Genomic DNA, 19,168 nt, shown 5'->3' on the forward strand with positions numbered 1-19,168 from the left:
GAAGTCCTAGCCAGAGCAATCAGACAAGAGAAAGAAATAAAGGGCATCTAAATCACTGAAGATGAAGTCAAACTGTCACTGTTTTCTGATGGTATGATCATTTACTTAGAAAACCATAAAGACTCTTCCAGGAAGCTCCTAGAACTGATAAAAGAATTCAGCAAAGTTTCTGAATACAAAATTAACATACACAAATCAGTAGCTCTTTTATACACTAACAGTGATCAAGCTAAGAATCAAATCAAGAACTCAACCCCTTTTACAATAGCTGCAAAAACAACAAAAACAAAACTTTGGAATATACCTAACTAAGGAGGTGAAAGACCTCCACAAGGAAAAGTACAAAGCACTGCTGAAAGAAATCATAGATGGCACAAACAAATGGAAACATGTTCTATGCCCATGGATAGGTAGAATCAATATTGTGAAAAGGACCATACTGTCAAAAGCAATCTACAAATTCAACAGATTTCCCATCAAAATACCACCATCGTTCTTCACAGAATTAGAAAAAACAATTCTAAAATTCATATGGAACCAAAAAAGAGCCTGCATAGCCAAAGCAAACTTGAGCAAAAAGAACAAATCTGGAGGCATCACATTACCTAATTTCAAACTATACTATAGGCTATAGTCACCAAAACAGCATGGTACTGGTAAAAAAAAAAAAAAAAAAAAAAAAATAGGCACATAGACCAATGGAACAGAAAAGAGAACCCAGAAATAAATCCACATACTTAACGGCCAACTGATTTTTGAAAAAGCAAACAAAAACATAAAGTGGGGAAAGGACACCCTTTTCAACAAATGGTGCTGGGATAATTGGCTAGCCATATGTAGGAGAATGAAACTGGATCCACAACTCTCACCTTATAGAAAAATCATCTCAAGATGGACTAAGGACTTAAATCTAAGATCTGAAACTATAAAACTTCTAGAAGATAACATTGGAAAAACCTTTCTAGACATTGGCTTAGGCAAGGATTTCATGACCAAGAACCCAAAAGCAAATGCAATAAAAACAAAGTTAAATTGCTGAGACTTAATTAAACTACAGAGATTTTGCATGGTAAAAGAAACAGTCAGCAGAGCAAACAGACAACCCACAGGGTGGGAAAAAATTTTCACAATCTATACATCTGACAAAGGACTAATATCCGAAATCTACAATGAACTCAAATCAACAAGAAAAAAAAACAAACAATCCCATCAAAAAGTAGGCTGAGGACATGAATAGACAATTCTCAAAAGAAGATATACAAATGGCCAACAAACACATGAAAAAATGCTCAACATCACTAATGATGAGGGAAATGCAAATCAAAACCACAATGTGATACCAGCTTACCCCTGCAAGTATGGCCACAATCAAAAAATTAAAAAATTGCAGATGTTAGCATGGATGTACTGAAAAAGGAACACTTCTACACTGCTGGTGGGAGTGTAAACTAGTACAACCACTATGGAAAACAGTGTGGAGATTCCTTAAAGAACGAAAAGTAGAACGACCATTTGATTCAGCAATTCCACTGCTAGGTATCTATGCAGAGGAAAAGAAGTCATTATACAAAAAAGATACTTGCACACACGTTTGTGGCAGCACGATTTGCAATTGCAAAAATGTGGAACCAACCCAAATGACCATCAATCAGTGAGTGGATAAAGAAACTGTGGTATAGGCTGGGCGTGGTGGCTCATGCCTGTAATCCCAGCACTTTGGGAGGCTGAGGTGGGTGGATCACGAGGTCAAGAGATCGAGACCATCCTGGCCAACATGCTGAAACCCCATCTCTACTAAAAATACAAAAATTAGCTGGGTGTGGTGGCCTCCAGCTAGTCGGGAGGCTGAGGGAGGAGAATCGCTTGAACCCAGGAGGCGGAGGTTTCAGTGAACCAAGATTGTGCCACTGCACTCCAGCCTGGTGACAGAGCAAGACTCCATCAAAAAAGAAAAAACAAAAGAAAAGAAAAAAGAAAAGAAAATAAAGAAAGGAAAGGAAAGGAAAAGAAAACCATGGTGTATATATATACAATGGAATACTACTCAGCCATAAAAAGGAATGAATTAATGGCATTTGCAGTGACCAAGATGAGACTGGACATTATTATTCTAAGTAAAGTAACTCAGCAATGGAAAACCAAACATCGTATGTTCTCACTCATAAGCAAGAGCTAAGCTATGAAGATGCAAAGGCATAGGAATGACCCAACGGACTTTGGGGACTTGGGGAAAGGGTGAGAAGGTGGTGAGGGATAAAATACTACAAAGAGAGTGCAGTGTATACTGCTTGGGTGATGGGTCTCACAAATAACCACTAAAGAACTTACCCATGTAACCAAACACCACCTGTTCCCCAATAACCTATGGACATAAAAATAAAAATAAAAAATACTGGAATTGCCCTGCCAAGTCTGGTTCCCAAGGCCTTTGCTCTGCTCAGCTCTTGCCTGACATTTGCACCTTGTCTCCCTCTCTCTTCATTATTTCTATTCCTGCAAGTATCAGGCAGAGTTGGGCACCTTCAGCAACTGTGAGGCTTTTGGTTTTCAGGAAAATGGAGAGAATTCCTTCCTCCCTGATAGACTCTGAACCTGAATCATCTACATAATAACAACTTACACTAACAGCCTGAACAGACCGATACCCCGACTCCACCTCACATATTTTATTCAAATTCTTAGCACTGGGCCAGGCGCGGTGACTCATGCCTGTAATCCCAGCACTTTGGGAGGCCGAGGCGGGCGGATCACGAGGTCAGGAGATTGAGACCATCCTGGCTAACACGGTGAAACCCTGTCTCTACTAAAAATACAAAAAATTAGCCGGGCGTGGTGGCAGGCGCCTGTAGTCCTAGCTACTCAGGAGGCTGAGGCAGGAGAATGGCATGAACCCGGGAGGTGGAGGTTGCAGTGAGTGGAGATCGCGCCACTGCACTCCAGCCTGGGCAACAGAGTGACTCCGTCTCAAAAAAAGAAAAAAATTCTTAGCACTGTAAGCTAGCCTCCACTTCTACTGTTGGGAAGAACACACTCACACTGTCTTCCCACTGCTTATACTTGCTGAAACAGATCATATAATCAGCATTTGACAAACCATTCAGAAGGTGGGATATGATGTCCTCTCACCTTGATTTTGAGGGAGTCAGTGTCATAGGGACTTGGCGTGAAATCCGTATGCACTCTGGCACGGCCACAGAATGGTCCTGAATAGGGGCCATCGTCATCCAGTCGAAAGCTGTCCCGGTTACTTGTACCATCTGAACAGCTTGTTATGCCACCTGATGAAAGCAGAAGTTCACAGTTGTCATGGAAGACTTATAGCATTCTGAATCATCATCTGGACACAACTAAGTATTGATAATGCTGGAACACTGGATGCCAGGCTCATGAGGAAGTTCTAATTGACCCATCCTGGTGTCTGTCTGCCAGTTACTCTCCATCAGTGACGTCTGTCCTCTGAGCCATTTCTAACCTTTTTCCTGCCAATCTGGCCACTCTCTCCTCTACCACTAACCCAAGTACCCTCTCACTTCAGTCTCCGTAATCGGATCCAGTACACAATGTACTAAGTATTGGACACTTGCCAAAAGCATCACATTACAAAGTTCCCTACAATTTCTTCCCCAGAGTTCCCACTGTGTACCAAAGGCCATTTTGGGGCAATATTTCTGTCATAACAGGTGGCACTTTTGCTTGTTGTATGAGTGTAAGGGAAGGAGAAAGTGTGTGTGAATATCTGCATCCCCATGTGGTTTGAAACTTCTAAACTGGGCCTTTAAAACTGCTCCAAATCCTTGTTGTCTGGTCCTCTTATTTTTGATCTTAAACTTCAGGAAACAGAGAAAAGAGATAGCATTTTGTCACCTGTCTGGGAACAAGAATGGCTCCCAGTGGAAGTAATTCTCCTCCCCCACCCTCATACTCAGTCATCACTTCACATCTTCCTTCAATCAAGCCTTTCATCACTCTGTTCAGTGAGGGAATAGCCCACGTTTCACTACCATGCATTGTGGAAATAAGGTATAGCTCCTTCAAGATGCTCCACATTGTATGTGAACTGATGTAAAACACAGATGAGTTGCATCTAATCACATAAATTAAGTGGTATACAGTAATGGTAAAATGGACCACCATCTCTTCACACCCTCCCTTCCATGACAACTCCAGACCAGGGCTTTTCACAGTCCATTCTAGTTAATAAAATTCTCCCCACATCCAGCATCACAATATAGAGTTTGTAAACTTCCAGGAGAAATTAATACTAATGAGATCTGAATTTCATACATGCAAAAAACATTCTTTAAATGTTTCTGTGTTAGCTTTTGTCACAAAATAACTATTCTACAGCCAATAGGAAAATAGGAATAAAACTCAGGATATTTGAAACATCTGGTCTTGCCATACATCTTCAGATAACAGAAGCAGTTGATTTAAAAGGAAATGGGAAACAAACTTTGCAAAAACATTTAAAAACCCTGAAAAGATTAGAGAGATGTATAACAGTCTACATACAAAAAGTCATAAGGCACCCTGCAATATCAACCGTTTCATCCAAATATTGTAGCTGGAAATTTGACTAAATCCTGAGTGATTTCCTTCTTAGAAAAAATATTAATCCTCATTAGAAAATCCTTGTTGGTTACTTATGGATCCCTTTTTGCCACCTAATTGGTCATAGTCCTACCATTTATTATTTGCATATTGCTTCACTCTTTACTGATTAATGCTGGGTTAAGATCTAAAAAGTAAATGTCAGTAAAAGTAAATTGATGCAGATGTGCTACATTTTTCAGAGTACTTCAGGAAAAAAGGAAAGTGGTCGGGGGAGAAAGAATGAGGGGGACGCAGGGAAGAGGAAGGGAGAAAGAAAGAGACAGAGAATGGAGCAGAAAATAAATTTCATTTATCTGAATACTTCAAGTCATTTTGAAATATGTTGACTCAAGATAAAGCTGGCTCGCTCCAACAAAGGTTTTTATTTTAAAGATGCAGATTTAATCTCCTAATATGACTTTTTTGAGGCATATCCCCAGGAGCCCCGTTGACTACAGTGTTAAAAGTTTTAACACAGTTTATAACTGTGTCAAATATATTATGTATTATTTAAACAATAGCAACTCTATATAGATTTAATATATCTTACATTTTTACCATTTCTCTTATCAAGTAGCTGGAACCTTGTGGCTGATTTAACTTGTTGTTTTTTAATTAATTTAACCCAGACCTCACACCCAGGATCTTGTCCCTGATTGATTAGCCTTACTTGATGAGCTCTGTCCACTGTAGAGACTATCCATGGAGTCACTGGCTTTGAGGGACACCTTCTCTGTGTGGGTCCCAATCACAGGGTCACTGTTTCTATATGGGTGGGCATTCTCTCCATCTTCCTCATCCTTCAGAAAACATATCAGAGGTTAGGTACAGAAAGAAGATTTCCACAGAGATGTTCATTGTGTACATTGATTTAATAGACAAGACATATTTTAGCAATAAAATACTTAAGGATACATAAGGATAAAATACAAAAGTAGTTCATCTTCAGTTCAATCTCTAGCAAAACCTTTCACAATATACTTGGAAAAATTATTCAGATGACACATTCTTTTTGTAAAATTCAGTTGAAATTATAATGGCTCATTTTTACAAACTAGGATGAATATCATATCAATATTATTTAATCAAAAGTGTTAGATTTATTGACATCTATGGTTTATCTTTTAAAGCACTTTTACTTCTTCATGTTGTCCTTATGCTCTATTTACCACCATTACTAATCCATTGAGATCTGATCCTACAAGCTTAAACTCTGCATAGTTGTTTCATGTCAGTTATTTGCATCCTACCAGATCACTAGATATGAATAAAACATGTACATTTTGCAATTCTAAAGCAAAGCTTATCTAAAAAGCTTTACAAATCTAATACCATGCTTGCGACCTAGTCAAGTGAGAAGCAAATCTTGCATAAAATTAGAAAAGACAGACAATTTCAAAACAAATTATATTTTCTTGAAAACATCTCCAATGTTTTCCATATTTCAATAGTTTGGATTAAACCTATGAATTTCTTAATATTCATCAGAATGTAATTCAACATTCTTTATTTGTGAGCATTTCTAAACATTGATAAAACTTCAGAATACACAAATGATATACACTCAGTTTGATTCTCCACTTTTATCCATTTCTTTTTTGATTCAGTCATTCAACACAATTTTATAGAACACCTCCTAGGTACTGAGCAGTGTTCTGGGAACTGGGGATTTTCATGGTAAACAAGATAACAGGGTGCTTGCTATAATGAAGGATATTCTCTTGTGTTAGCTGTGTGTGTTTGTGTGTGCGTGTGTGTGTGTCTGTGTAGAGTATTTGGGGAGGTGTGTCTAAACACAATAAGACAATTTCAGAGAATAATAAGTGTTATGAAAGAAATAAAACTGGGTGATGTGAGAGAATTTGTTGCTGAGGTTAGGGTTAGGGGTTGGCTGATTTAAATGGAGTATCCTCCAAAGACCTCTGCCATACAGTAATATATGCCCTGAATTATTGACCTAAAGGATGAGAAGATGTAACTTATGTGAAGCTTTGGAGACAGTTTTCCAAGCAAAAGGAACAGCAACAGCAAAATAATTGAACTCAGAATTATCTTGGGTTGTGCAGGGAAAACAGCAAGGCTAATGTAGTGAGAGAAAGGAGAATATTAGTGTGTGAGTTCAGGGAAGTAGACTGGAGCCACATCAAGAAAAGCTTTATAGACCATGTGTGGTGGCCATGGAAATGTGCCACTTAGATCTCTTGCTGCGGGACCCTTCTTTACTGACAGCCCCAGGACTGCCCCTCTGTATCCATCACTCCATTTGCACTAAAGCCATGCTCCCTTTCAGTAACTGAAAAAATAGGGGTATTGTTTGAGCCCATTCTAGTGGAATGTAGGGTTCCTGTAATGGAAAACTTTAGTATAAGAATCCTCCATCAATCTGACCAAAGCTTTCTCAGTATTCTGCTGAAGTATGAGACTCTCTCTACCTGATTCTTCTTCCTTTTCCTTATCCTTTTACAGATGTCAGATTTACGTTGCAGTCTAAAGGCTTTCTCTTTAGCCTTCCTAGCATTTCCTGCCATAAATCTGTGGTGTTTCTACTCTTTTTCTTGGGATCTAGAATGAACACACCAAGTAAAGAGGTTCACTATGAAGACACTGAAATTTTAACCATGACCTGATTTCCACTTGTCAGAGATATTTCTGGCTTTCATATGGAGAATAAATTTTATGGGGGAAAGAATAAAAAGAATGGAAAGCAATTAGGGGATTATGATAGTAATCCAGGAAAGAAAGGTTGGTTATTTAGTCTAAAGCAGGAATAGTTTACATGGAGAAATTAGGGAGTTTATATATACGTGGTAATACAATTCAGAGAATTTACTGATGAATTAGTGTGAAAAGTGAGAAAAAGAAGGAATTTAGGGTGATTCTTAGATTTTCTTTTCTTCCTCTTTTTTATATTTTTGTTTTTATTTATTTTGGGGATCAGTGTTGTCTGCTGCCACTGGGAATACTGGATGAGAAAACCATTTTTTTTGTAAAAGTGTAGAGAATAAATATATTAGCTTTGGATATATTAGGTTTTGGATGTCTACTGAACATCTAAATGAAGATATCAAATAAGCAATTGATTGTATTAATATAGCAGATAAGTGAAGAGGTCATAGCTAGAGATATAGTTGTGAAAAACAAAATCATGAGAGTAGATGAGCTGACTTAAGGGGAGAAGGTAGATTCAGTGGAGCATCCAGGAACAAGCCTCAGGAAGATGTTTCAAGGGATGAGAAAGAAAGCAGAGCCAAGAAAGGAAGCTATGAGGAAGAAGAAATGCCAGAAGCATGCCCAGTCAAAAACAAACCAGAAAAGTGGATGTTTTATATGTAAGGAAATCAGCACTTGGGTCAAATACAGTTGAAAAGTAGTAAGGAGAAAGAAAAGTGACCATTGGACCTGGCAACACAGAGGTCACTACTGACGGCGACAGCTATTTTAATGGAGTACTGGGGACAGAGCCCTGTTGAAGTGGATTGAAAAAGAGAATGGACATAAGACATAAAAATCAATAAAGTAGAATTGGGAGTCCATAAGTAAACTCACTTGTTTATGATCCATATATTTATGGCAATACATTTATGGTCAATTGATTTTTAACAAGAGTACCGAGACAATCAAATAGGAAAAGAATAGTCTTTTCAACAAATAGTGTTAGGACACCTATATATCTACATGCAAAAGAATGAAGGTGGACTCTTCCTATATACTGTACAGTAAAATTATCTTGAAATAAATGATACACCAAAATTTAAGAGACTATTGGCCTCTTAGAAGAAAACATGGGAATAAATCTTCATTACATTAGGTTAGACAATGGTTTCTTAAATATGTTACCAAAAGCACAAATGACCAAAAAAAGATAATTGGACTACAATAAAATTAGGAACATTTGTGCTACAAACAACACCATCAAGAAAATAAAAATACAATCCACAGAATTGGAGAAAATATATTATATTGCATGTCATATATCTGATAAAAAACTTGCATCCAGAATATATAAAAAACATTTAAAACTCAACAATAAGAAGATAAATAACCCAATTAAAAACGAACAATGGATTTGAAAAACACTTCTCCATAAAGATAGATAAATGGCTAAAAAGCACATGAAAAGATTCTTGACATTATTAGTCATCAGGGAAACGTAAAGTACAACCAAATGTAAATCAAAATCACAATGAGATTCCACCTCACATCCACTAGGATGGCTAGTATTAAAAAGACAGACAATAACAAGTGTTGGCAATGATGTAGAGAAATTGGAACCCTCATACATTGTTGATGGGAATGTCAAATGACGCAGCTGCTTAAAAAAACAATTTGCCAGTTTCTCTATTAGACATGGAGTTACTATATATCCAAGAGAAATGAAAAAATATTTCCACACAAAAATTGAAAGAAGTATCTGTAGCAGCATTATTCATAATAGCCAAAAAGTGAAAGCAACCCAAGTAATCACTAAGTGATAAATGGATAAATTAAATGTGATCCATCTATAAAAGGAGAAATATTATTTGGCAATAAAAAGGAATGAAGTACTGATACTTGCTACAAAATTAATGACATGTTGTTCTTCACATTGTTCTTTGCATCACATTCTAGATGCATGATCTTTTGTTTTGTTTTGTTTTTTGAGACACCGTCTTGCTCTGCTGCCAGGCTGAAGTTCAGTGGTGCAATCGGGGCTCACTGCAACCCCCGCCTCCCGGGTTCAAGCTATTCTCCTTCCTCAGCCTCCCGAGTAGCAAGGACTACAGTCGTGCACCACCATGCTCAGATAATTTTTGTATTTTCAGTAGAGACGGGGTTTCACCATGTTGGCCAGGCTGGTCTTGAACTCCTGACCTCAGGTGATCTTCCCGCCTCGGCCTCCAAAGTGCTCGGATTACAGGTGTGAGCCACTGCACCCAGCCGATGCATGATCTTTCTGAGTGTCAGTTTCTTCTGTTAAAATGAAAGTAATACTTCCTTCCACCCAAGTTCTGGGCATAATGACTGAGGAAGAAAACAAATGCTTAAGTACTTCATAAAGTACCAAGCACTCCTATAGTCTAGCTGAATAGTTTAAGAAAGTTTTAGTAGAAAAATACAAATGGTTATCAGAGAATATTTACCTTTTCCTCAGAAAGGGCTTTGATGTACTTTTTTCCCACTTTTTTCTTCATTGTCCATGAAATAGCTCTCATTTTTTTACCCAAACCGCCTCCATGATTTGAAGCTTTGCTTTGTTCTCCACTTCCATTTGTGGGATCTCCTTCACGTGCCTAGTTTAGAATTGTTTACAAAGACAAAATAATAAAGCAATAAAAAACATTGATCTGAAATCACTGTTACAGAGAACATTCTGAGTTTGTGGATTTTGCATGCATTCTGTGCAGCAGCCTCCAAAATTTCTAACAATCTGGACATAACACATATTTTTAAAGTTGTCCAGGCCTGGTTGCTTGTGTTACAAACTCAGAAAGTAAAATTCGTGATGTTAAAGGACTTGAGCCTCCCATCTGCAACTCTTTTAGAGAATTTTGACTATTTTTTAAATAGCTGTATTGAAGAATCATTTTATTGCCTCTTCTTGAGATGAACAAATAATATTAAACACTAGGTATAAGGAGTTCTTATGTCTACATAGATGAAAAATATTTTATTGGAAGCTTTAGATAGGCTGTAGCATCTATCTGTGTTGAATAGGCCTTAAAATATCCTCTTGCTTCTCATAGAAATTGAGATGATTGTGGTTATTTTAAAGAAGTTTTTGTGTTAATTAAATCCACTGAGAAATGTTAGATTTTTTTTCATCTTAGCGTGCACATTTCCCATATTCGCAAGCAATAGTAAATATGAACTAGTTCCAGCCATTAGTACAGAAATCTTCATGTAATTCACATGCTATATTAATCAAACATCTTATTTGGACTGCTTCAGTCTGTGCTTAGGAATTTTGTTAAACCAATGACTCAGAATACAACACACTGTTCACAGCCACAAGACTCTATATGTCATAACATAAAATAATGTTCTGTCAATATAATTAATATATTATGTGATGTATATTACATTATATAGAATCTATATGAAATAAAATATCCTCACCACCCACCTTGCCCCTCGCTACTTCTCAAGTCTCCCTCACTCACTAGATCAGTGGTTCTCAAAATATGATCCCTGGACCAGCGGCATTAACATCACTTGGGAGCAGTTTGTGCTTTAGCAAGCTCTTCAGGTGATTCTGATACTCGCCAAAGTTTGAAAACAACTGTAATAAAGTATTGCCATGCTAGCCCCCTTGCAGTTTCTCTATCAGGTTCTCACCAAGTTTGTATTTGCTTTTGCCATTGGCTTCCGCCAGATATCCAAGAATTTCTTCCTTCAGTCGTCCAGGTTTCTATTCACATGTCATATAATAGGAGAGTAATTTTCTGATTGATCACCCTCCACACTTCCATACATCCTGTTTATTGGCCCTGATTAATTATTCCTCTAAGCAGTTAACATTACCCTATTATATGTTTGTTCATTTGATTATTGTCTGCGTCTCCCACTATGATGCATGCTCCATGAGACTTGAGACTTTGTCTGTTTTCTTTGAGTGTCTAGAGTACTTCCAAGCACAGAGCTGGCACTTGATATTATATGAATAAATGAAACTTCTCATGTAGAATGTTGCAGATTTTTTTTTCTTGGAGGACATGTTTGGGTTACACGTCCTAAAATACCTTATATTTGCAAGAAAGGAAACTTGAAGGACATCTAGTTTAACACTGCCCACCATTACTGATAGGTGGACAGGTAGTCATTCACTGAATATAAAAAATGATGGGAAACTTCTCTTTAGTGAACTTGAATATTTTAATATAAAAGTTTAACCACATAGTTAACATCATTATTAATCAATATTATATTTTGCTTCATATCTTACCCCAAATTGCCTATGATAAATATGAATGGACAGCCAATTTAAACCCTCATTGCACTTTATTAATTTCTACATTCAAGGTTGAAATCAAGGCAAAGATTCTTTGCTTAATTCAAAAGCCCTGAATAAAATTTAATTCGGAAGCACTTTAAAATTTTAGAGTTAGCCTTTTTCTTTTCTCTACTTAAACTTTCTCTGTCTTCATTATAAAATTATTTTGCTAACATAAATAAGAAATGTTAATTACTACTTGTGTTACTCTACCATTTCTAAGCTTCAGAAAAATGTACCACACATATTTTTCAGGTTTTTCTAGCATTATTTACAGAAGCTACAAAGAAATTATGTTTATGTCTTTTGAGTGTTAACATTTTTCTATGCCTTTCTCCATAGCCTGAATTAAATTTCTATTTAAATATTACTTATGGTTTTGTTCTTGTCTTTTTAAGATTTGTCTTCCCCTATAGACTCCAGGCATGAAGTAAGGATTTTCATGTGTTGTTGCAACAGTACTTCCTGAGTGTCTAAGGGAAAACCTGTCATAGAGTAGTTATTTTTTGAATGAGTGCTGGATTGTTGAAAAATATGCACACTATTTTATTAGGTTTGCTAAATTCTTTTACAAATTACTAGGCCACCATTATTAACCAATGAACCTGAATGAACATGAGCTATCTTGTACAGGTTAATTCCAGAATTATAAACTAAATAGCAGTAGAATATATGTATGATTGTGGAGAATTAAAAATTTATACAAAATGCCAACTGAAAATAAAATTATATACAGTTTCTCTCTCTCTCCATATATATACACACACACATATAAACACATATATGTGGCCAGGGAGAGATTTATATGTATATATTACATTTATTACTTACAATTATGTAAATGTTGATTGACTATATAGTTATGTACAAGTTTACTCATAAATGTGAATATATACATAATAAATTAATAAAAGGGATCATTACTGAAATTAAATTATTTTAAAATATTACAATTCAAAAAATATTTGAAAATAAGCATAGGATCTAAAAACCTATTGATCTAAAAAGAATATATTACCTGTGAGGCTGCTGAATCAGGTTCAATGGTAAACAGTATTTTCAGTTTTCTTAGTAGACACCCCTTCTCTGTACTATTTTATTAGTTGTTGTTGTACTTGTCATTAATCACTTAGCATATGTGGCCCCTACTTTATGAGATAATATGGCAAACTTTGGAGTCAGAGAAAAGGTTGAGTTCTGCCTTTGTCATTTACTCACTCTGTAATTTAGAAGTAATTTTATTTGATGAAGCAAGCATATTTCTGCAATGGCAAAATAGATATACTAACAGTTCCTATGTTATAAATAGGTAAATTGCTATAGATAGATAAAGTTAGCATTGTGCTTATTTCATCGTGAGTGCTCAACTAAATGAACATATTATTGAAATTATTACGTAAACTTAATTTTATGGGAAGCTCTTCTTAAGCTACAGTTAAAATGTTCATAGTGTACAAATGTGTATGTAGCACTCACCAATGGGATGTTTCAGTGTACATTGAAGTGTGAGAGTCCAACTGAGCAGCTGTATGCTCTCCTTAACAAATTTACAGTTGGCCCACTTAATCTTGTTCTAATTTAAAGCAATTACAACTTACATAACATTTTATATATATCTATCAAATAATGTGTATAAATACAATGTATGTGTATGTGTACATATATGTATACTCACATTGTTTTATAGTAGAAATACTCAGGAAATTTGGAATTGTCAGTGTCAGTTTGAATTCTATCTTTTCGGGTTCATGTTTTGCTTTCCCAAACATCTGTTAGGCTTCTTAAAATAAGATTTTACTTTTAATGCCCAGCACGGTACTGGGTACTGATAGAGACAGGAAACAGCCAACGGTCCCTTGCGAAACCTCCCCTTCGAGCCTAAAACAGCTTGAAGGCTGAAAAACCAGACTGATGATCCTGGATGAAGCCCACCCTTTCCCAACTGATTCTCTCTTAATAATGCCCACCTGTGCACTGGGGGAAGGGGATGGAGCTATGGGAAGGTCGTGTGGTTTGCTGCAGGGAGGAGCCTGGCCTCTTTTGTTGTTATGTGGTAGCCTGGGATTCAATCTGTAAGGTAGGGGCCTGCTAGCAGGAATCTTGCTTTGCTGAGAGTTCCTCTTTTTTTTTTTTCCTTTTCACCCAATATACCCTGCCCTACTCACCCTACAATGTGTCTGTGTGCCTAAATTTTCCTGGTCGTGTGACAAGAACCCATTGCTTTCCACAACAGTACTAAATAATGGTTTGTTCATTTATCACAAAAACATATGCAAGGCTATAATTTTAAAATGTATTCATTTTTCTTATTTTACTTTGCAAAAGTACATTGTCTTCATAATATTTCATAATGTGTTTGCATAACATTCATAAAAATGGAATAAACTACGAACCTCAGTTGAATCATCTGGTTTTGATAAAGAATTATTCCGAAAACGATCGAAATTCCCAAAACTGCTGCTTCGCTATAAAATAGAAAAGAAAAAGGAAAGGAAACTTAGAGTTTATTTTCACTGCCCAAACTGATAAGTATATTAGATTATAGTTTAATAAGCACCGTCTCTTGCAAATACAGGCTTTAAAAAGCTCTTCTCTCTGGAATATCCAAAGGCTGTGAAGGTATACCTATTAACATTTTTATATTTACAGTTGATCAAATGTCTTTCTACGCTTTTTGTCATAGCGTTAAGTAAGCACCTTGGAGAAAATCTTCGTTAAATTATTTTAAATTTTTTATTTTAATTTTGCTCTTTGAAGTGGCAGCTGAAGAATCCTTGAATTCCAAACTAAAGCTTCTTGAAATGAGCTAACCACAAACTTAACAGCATGTAGTACTAACCAACCAACCAATAAACAAATAACAACAACAAAACACAAACAAAAAGCAAGCATCTGAGTAGATCCACCATTACGCCTCACAAAGATCAAGTTTGTTCACACGCTGGGGCCTGTGGGGTGGAGGGCAGGGAGAGGGAGAGCATCAGGAAAAATAGCTAATGCATGATGGACTTAATACCTAGGTGATGGGTTGACAGGTGCAGCAAAACACCATGGCACATGTTTACTTATGTAACAAACCTGTACATCCTGTACATGTACCCCAAAAATTAAAATAAAAATGAAAATAAAAGATCAAGTTTGTTTAAAAAAAAAAAAAAGAACATAAGTGCATTTTCTATTACCAACTCTTGATCATTTGAAATTCTCTGCTGGGTATCAGAAAAAGAAGGCACACACACAGACTTACTAATAAATTGAAAGCAGCATTTAGGTATACACAGTCCAAGGTTGGGAGTAAAATGGAATTTTTCCACATTTAACATAGAATTACAATGAGATCTCTGGGTCAGTTTCATTCACTGGTTTTGAGAAAAAGCTCAGTATGTTAATAGAAGATGTTGCCTTGAATACCTTTTGCTTACACAGCTACATTTTTATTATGCAACTCAATGTAGGCAGGCAATTATAAATAATTTCTGATATGCAACAAAATAAATGAATCCCTTAAACATATTTTAAAATTCTTTGGAGTCATTGAGTCAAAAAATTGATATTTCCTCACTATCTAATTTTATGCATTGTTTGGGATGGTGGATATCTGATGTTGGGTTCTTTGTGTACTCATAAATCCCGAGACTATTTTCTTTCTAAAGGACTTTATCTTATTTCAAGTTTATCATATTTTAAAAACAAACTGGTGGTACTGACATATAATCTGGTAATTTAGAAAATTAATAATGGGAGTCAGTAATCTATAAAACCTTGTACAACAAGGCCTCCCTTAATGCTCTCGATGGGATCTCGGAAATTGCTACCTTAAGCAAAACCAGGTGTAACAAAATCCACTTTACCATAGGCTACTTGAAATCACAAGTTCAAATAACAAGTTCCTGTGATCTACTTCTCATCACAAAAACATCATCAAATTTCTAAATAAAGACCCAAACACTTCTAATGGTAAACACTGAAACAAATGCGATCCATACATACATTTAAGAAAAATTAATTTAAAAAATTAACATAATTATTTCCCCAGTTATTCCAGCTCAGGGTTGCTGTGAGTGGCCAGAGCCTATCCCCACAACTCAGGGCACAAGGCAGGAACCAGCCCTGGACAGGGTGCTGCTCCATCGCAGGGCACACTGAAGCACACATCCACACTCCTCATTGTGGAACAATTTGGACACGCCAATGCCAATTGACCTGGAATGCACTTCTTTGGGATGTGGGAGGAAACCCACACAGAAATGAGAAGATTGTGCAAACCCTGCACAGACAGTGACCCTGGTCAGGAACTGATTTTTTTTTTCTCCATCAATATTATTATAACAAAATGATGTTGGAGAAAACTATGTTTTTGGAGGACCTGCTATATTGTCCTTTCAGAAATCATAGCCCATTTTAGTACAAGGCAACTTCAAGGGCTCCTAGTCCCTAGAAGCTCTTATGTCTCCCTACCAGCTATCTTTAAAGATTTTTGTTTCCCTTTTAAAAGAACTGAAATGAAAAGATCCTGACCTCTGGCAAGGGGTTAGCTTGATAGACAGTGTGATACAGAATATTGCCCCAAGGATGATAGCTGTGTTAGACACAATTAACGCCTTTTGCTGACTTGCCACCCCGGCTGGATGAGCCCTTCAGCCTGTGGTGAGAGGAGCAGAAACGAAAGCTGAAACCGAGAACCACACTGGAAAATACAAACTCTTCTTATGTAGTACTTACTAGCCTACAGTGGCTTCCCAGAATATGAATCACTCCAACTTGCCTAGGAGGTGTTTCCATCTGGCTGTCATTGCTCAGCAATCACAGAAGGGAATTGAGCGTATTGTTGTCCTGCTTATAAACAATCTGAACACACAGAAATCTATTACTCTTTTATATACTTGAAACCATTGTATGGCTGATTGGAGCCCATGCCCAAGGCAATTTTGTAGCCTACATATAGCCTGTTAAATATTAACGAGAGTAAGTGTGTGATTTCCACAATGGGATAATGGGTCCTGTTGCACAGGAGGGCACAGAATAGACTCGTTTCAGCATTTTGCTACACTATCTTCTTCCATTAAGTAATCAATAGCCACCACCTTTTAAAATTAATTCTCCCCTCATTATATCAATAAAGAAAAGCAGATTTAGGAGTCGTGGTTTAAGGACACTGGACTATTACTTTGGGTTTTGTCAGTCATCTCATCACTAATTACTCAATAGCTTTATGCCATAGAAGTATATCAATCCATGTTAAGACACCCTTAAGAAGAAAATCTAAATATTTAAAAGAACATTTATATTTGTTCATTATTCTCTAGTTTAAAAGTTAGTAACTAACTTTCTCACATGGTTTTATGATGTATAGATTATGGCTTATGACAAAAAAGGACTAATGTCTACTATGAGGTCTGGACAATGAACACATTTATAACTTCTGTTCTTGCAAAGTTTTATGATAACAAGGTGAATTATATGGAAACAAAGCTTGCTTCCTAAATAATAGTACTTAATAAATGAGAATGTGTTTGAATATTGATAATGTTGTTTATATAATTGTAATGTATTAGACTTAGTAAATATTATCTTATGACAGAAGTTCTTATCAAGACAGAGTTATTATATAAATAAGCAGCTGTCAAAAAGAAGAGCTTAAATAAAAATGCTATATATATTTTATATAATTCTTTGTGTCTGTTGACTTTAGATCATATTTAGTCTTTATACTCTACATGAATGTTTCCAGTCTTTCCTTATGCAATTAGAAATGCATTTGTAAAATGGCACGATACCTATAGAGGGAAATTTGGCAATATCTAGCAAAATTACATATACATTTGCCCTTTGTCCCAAGAATTACATTTCTAGATGTCTTTATCAGCAATACATTTGTATATGAATTGTTTACATTTCCATATTCACTGTAGCACTTTTATATTATCAAAAAGCTGTAAAGCCTAATGTTCATCAGGAGGATACTGATTGAATAACATATGGTACATCCACACAATGCAAATGTATGAAGCTGTAAAAAATTAAATACATCTTTTTATATGCAACAGAATAACCTCTAACATACAGTGTAAGTAGAAAAAGTAAAATGGAGAAAAGTGCAATATATTGAAATACATCTAATGTCAAAATTCATGAGTTCATAAGGATACTAAAAATAAAAATGCATCCGTTACAATGGGAAATGTTATAATTATATTCTGAAAACTAACAAATAAAGGGACAACTTAGACATTTAATCTGCCTTTCCTGTATGAAACCTATTTCATCAACTAAATAGTTCATCAACTAAATAGTTGATGAGGGGAAATTGTTCTGTATATGTTCATACTTCAGCTAATCAATTAAAAATGATGAAATAATAAGATTACCATTTTGCAAACCCCTAATGCAATGTTGGATCCAGGCAACGATCATCAATGGCCACTAAAATCACACAAAAGGAGATAACCACAATATGTGCTTTGTGATGGAAGCATTAAATACAACTAATGAGATATTGTTTATAAGAAAGAAAGGAAGCAAGAAAGCAATCGCACCAAGCTCTGTATCTAGCTACCACATTTAAGGAAAAAAAGAGACAGAAGAGCATGTTAAATGTTACCAAGAACATACAGTCAGTCAGAAAAAATACAGACAAGAAAATACAGAGCAAAACAACCCAGCTTCTTCAGCAAATCACTATAAAAAAATTTTAAGAAAGAGTTAAAGTATAAACTAAGAGACTTCAGAAACATATTATCCAAGTATAATCCATGAATCTTGTTTAAATATAGATCAAATAAACCACTATACCAAAAACATCAAAAGACAACTAGGTAAATTTTTTAAATGACTAGCTATTTGATGTTAAGGAAGTAATGTTACTCTCTTATATACAATTTGAAATAATCTAGTGAGGAGCAGCAAATGTGCGGCTGTGAGGAAGAAACACAATTGGCCATTCTTGAATCATTAGCTGGACGGTGGCTATATGGGGGTAGATTTTACTACTCTCTAATTTTACATATATTTAAAATGTTCCATAATAAATTGTTGGGTTATCAAAAGAAATATTTCTATATAATAGCTAAAATTATTTATAAAAGTTAGTGGTCTCATAACTTTATTTATTTATTTACTTATTTTGAGACCGAGTCTCCCTCTGTTACGCAGGCTGGAGTGCAGTGGCTCCATCTCGACTCACTGCAAACTTCACCTCCTGGATTGAAGCGATTCTCCTGCCTCAGCCCCCCGCCCCGAGTACCTGGGATTACAGGCATGCACCCCCACGCCCAGCTAATTTTTTTGTGTTTTTAGTAGAGACAGGGTTTGACCGTGTTAGCCAGGCTGATGCTGAACTCCTGACCTCAGGCAATTCGCCCGCCTTGGCCTCCCAAAGTGCTGGGATTACAGGTGTGAGCTGCCATGCCCAGCCAGTTTCATAACTTTAATGAGGAATCAATTTGTTTAAAAACAATCATAATATGGTTTAGGTCATGGTTGTTTGGAAGTACAGAAAGGGAACAAAATAAACTTGTGTTTCCTAAATTCATTTTAATACAACTAACTTTTCTGATATAAATATGTGCCCTTGGATTACTGTTTTCAAGACTATCTGCAATCACA

The 19,168-nt window shown here is 36.1% G+C and overlaps 1 protein-coding gene and 1 long non-coding RNA gene across 4 annotated transcripts in view; one reads left to right on the top strand and one right to left on the bottom strand.

Annotated features, from left to right (window-relative positions):
* The window catches only part of LOC117977301 (uncharacterized), a 63,218-nt gene that overhangs the window by 29,897 nt on the left and 14,153 nt on the right, over positions 1–19,168 (top strand). The gene's annotated exons all lie outside the window — the stretch shown is intronic.
* Positions 1–19,168, bottom strand: part of SAMSN1 (SAM domain, SH3 domain and nuclear localization signals 1) — a 170,790-nt gene that overhangs the window by 21,977 nt on the left and 129,645 nt on the right. For all 3 annotated transcript variants that reach the window (XM_024927031.5, XM_055105188.1, XM_003819190.3), the window contains 4 exons: positions 13,957–14,028; positions 9,714–9,863; positions 5,264–5,393; positions 3,127–3,278 (listed from right to left, as the gene is read on the bottom strand). In XM_024927031.5, coding sequence (XP_024782799.4) covers positions 3,127–3,278; positions 5,264–5,393; positions 9,714–9,863; positions 13,957–14,028 — 504 coding nt within the window. The remainder of the gene's footprint in view (positions 1–3,126; positions 3,279–5,263; positions 5,394–9,713; positions 9,864–13,956; positions 14,029–19,168) is intronic.

The sequence above is a fragment of the Pan paniscus genome, chromosome 22 (assembly GCF_029289425.2).
Source record: "Pan paniscus chromosome 22, NHGRI_mPanPan1-v2.0_pri, whole genome shotgun sequence".
Taxonomy (NCBI): Eukaryota; Metazoa; Chordata; class Mammalia; order Primates; family Hominidae; genus Pan; species Pan paniscus.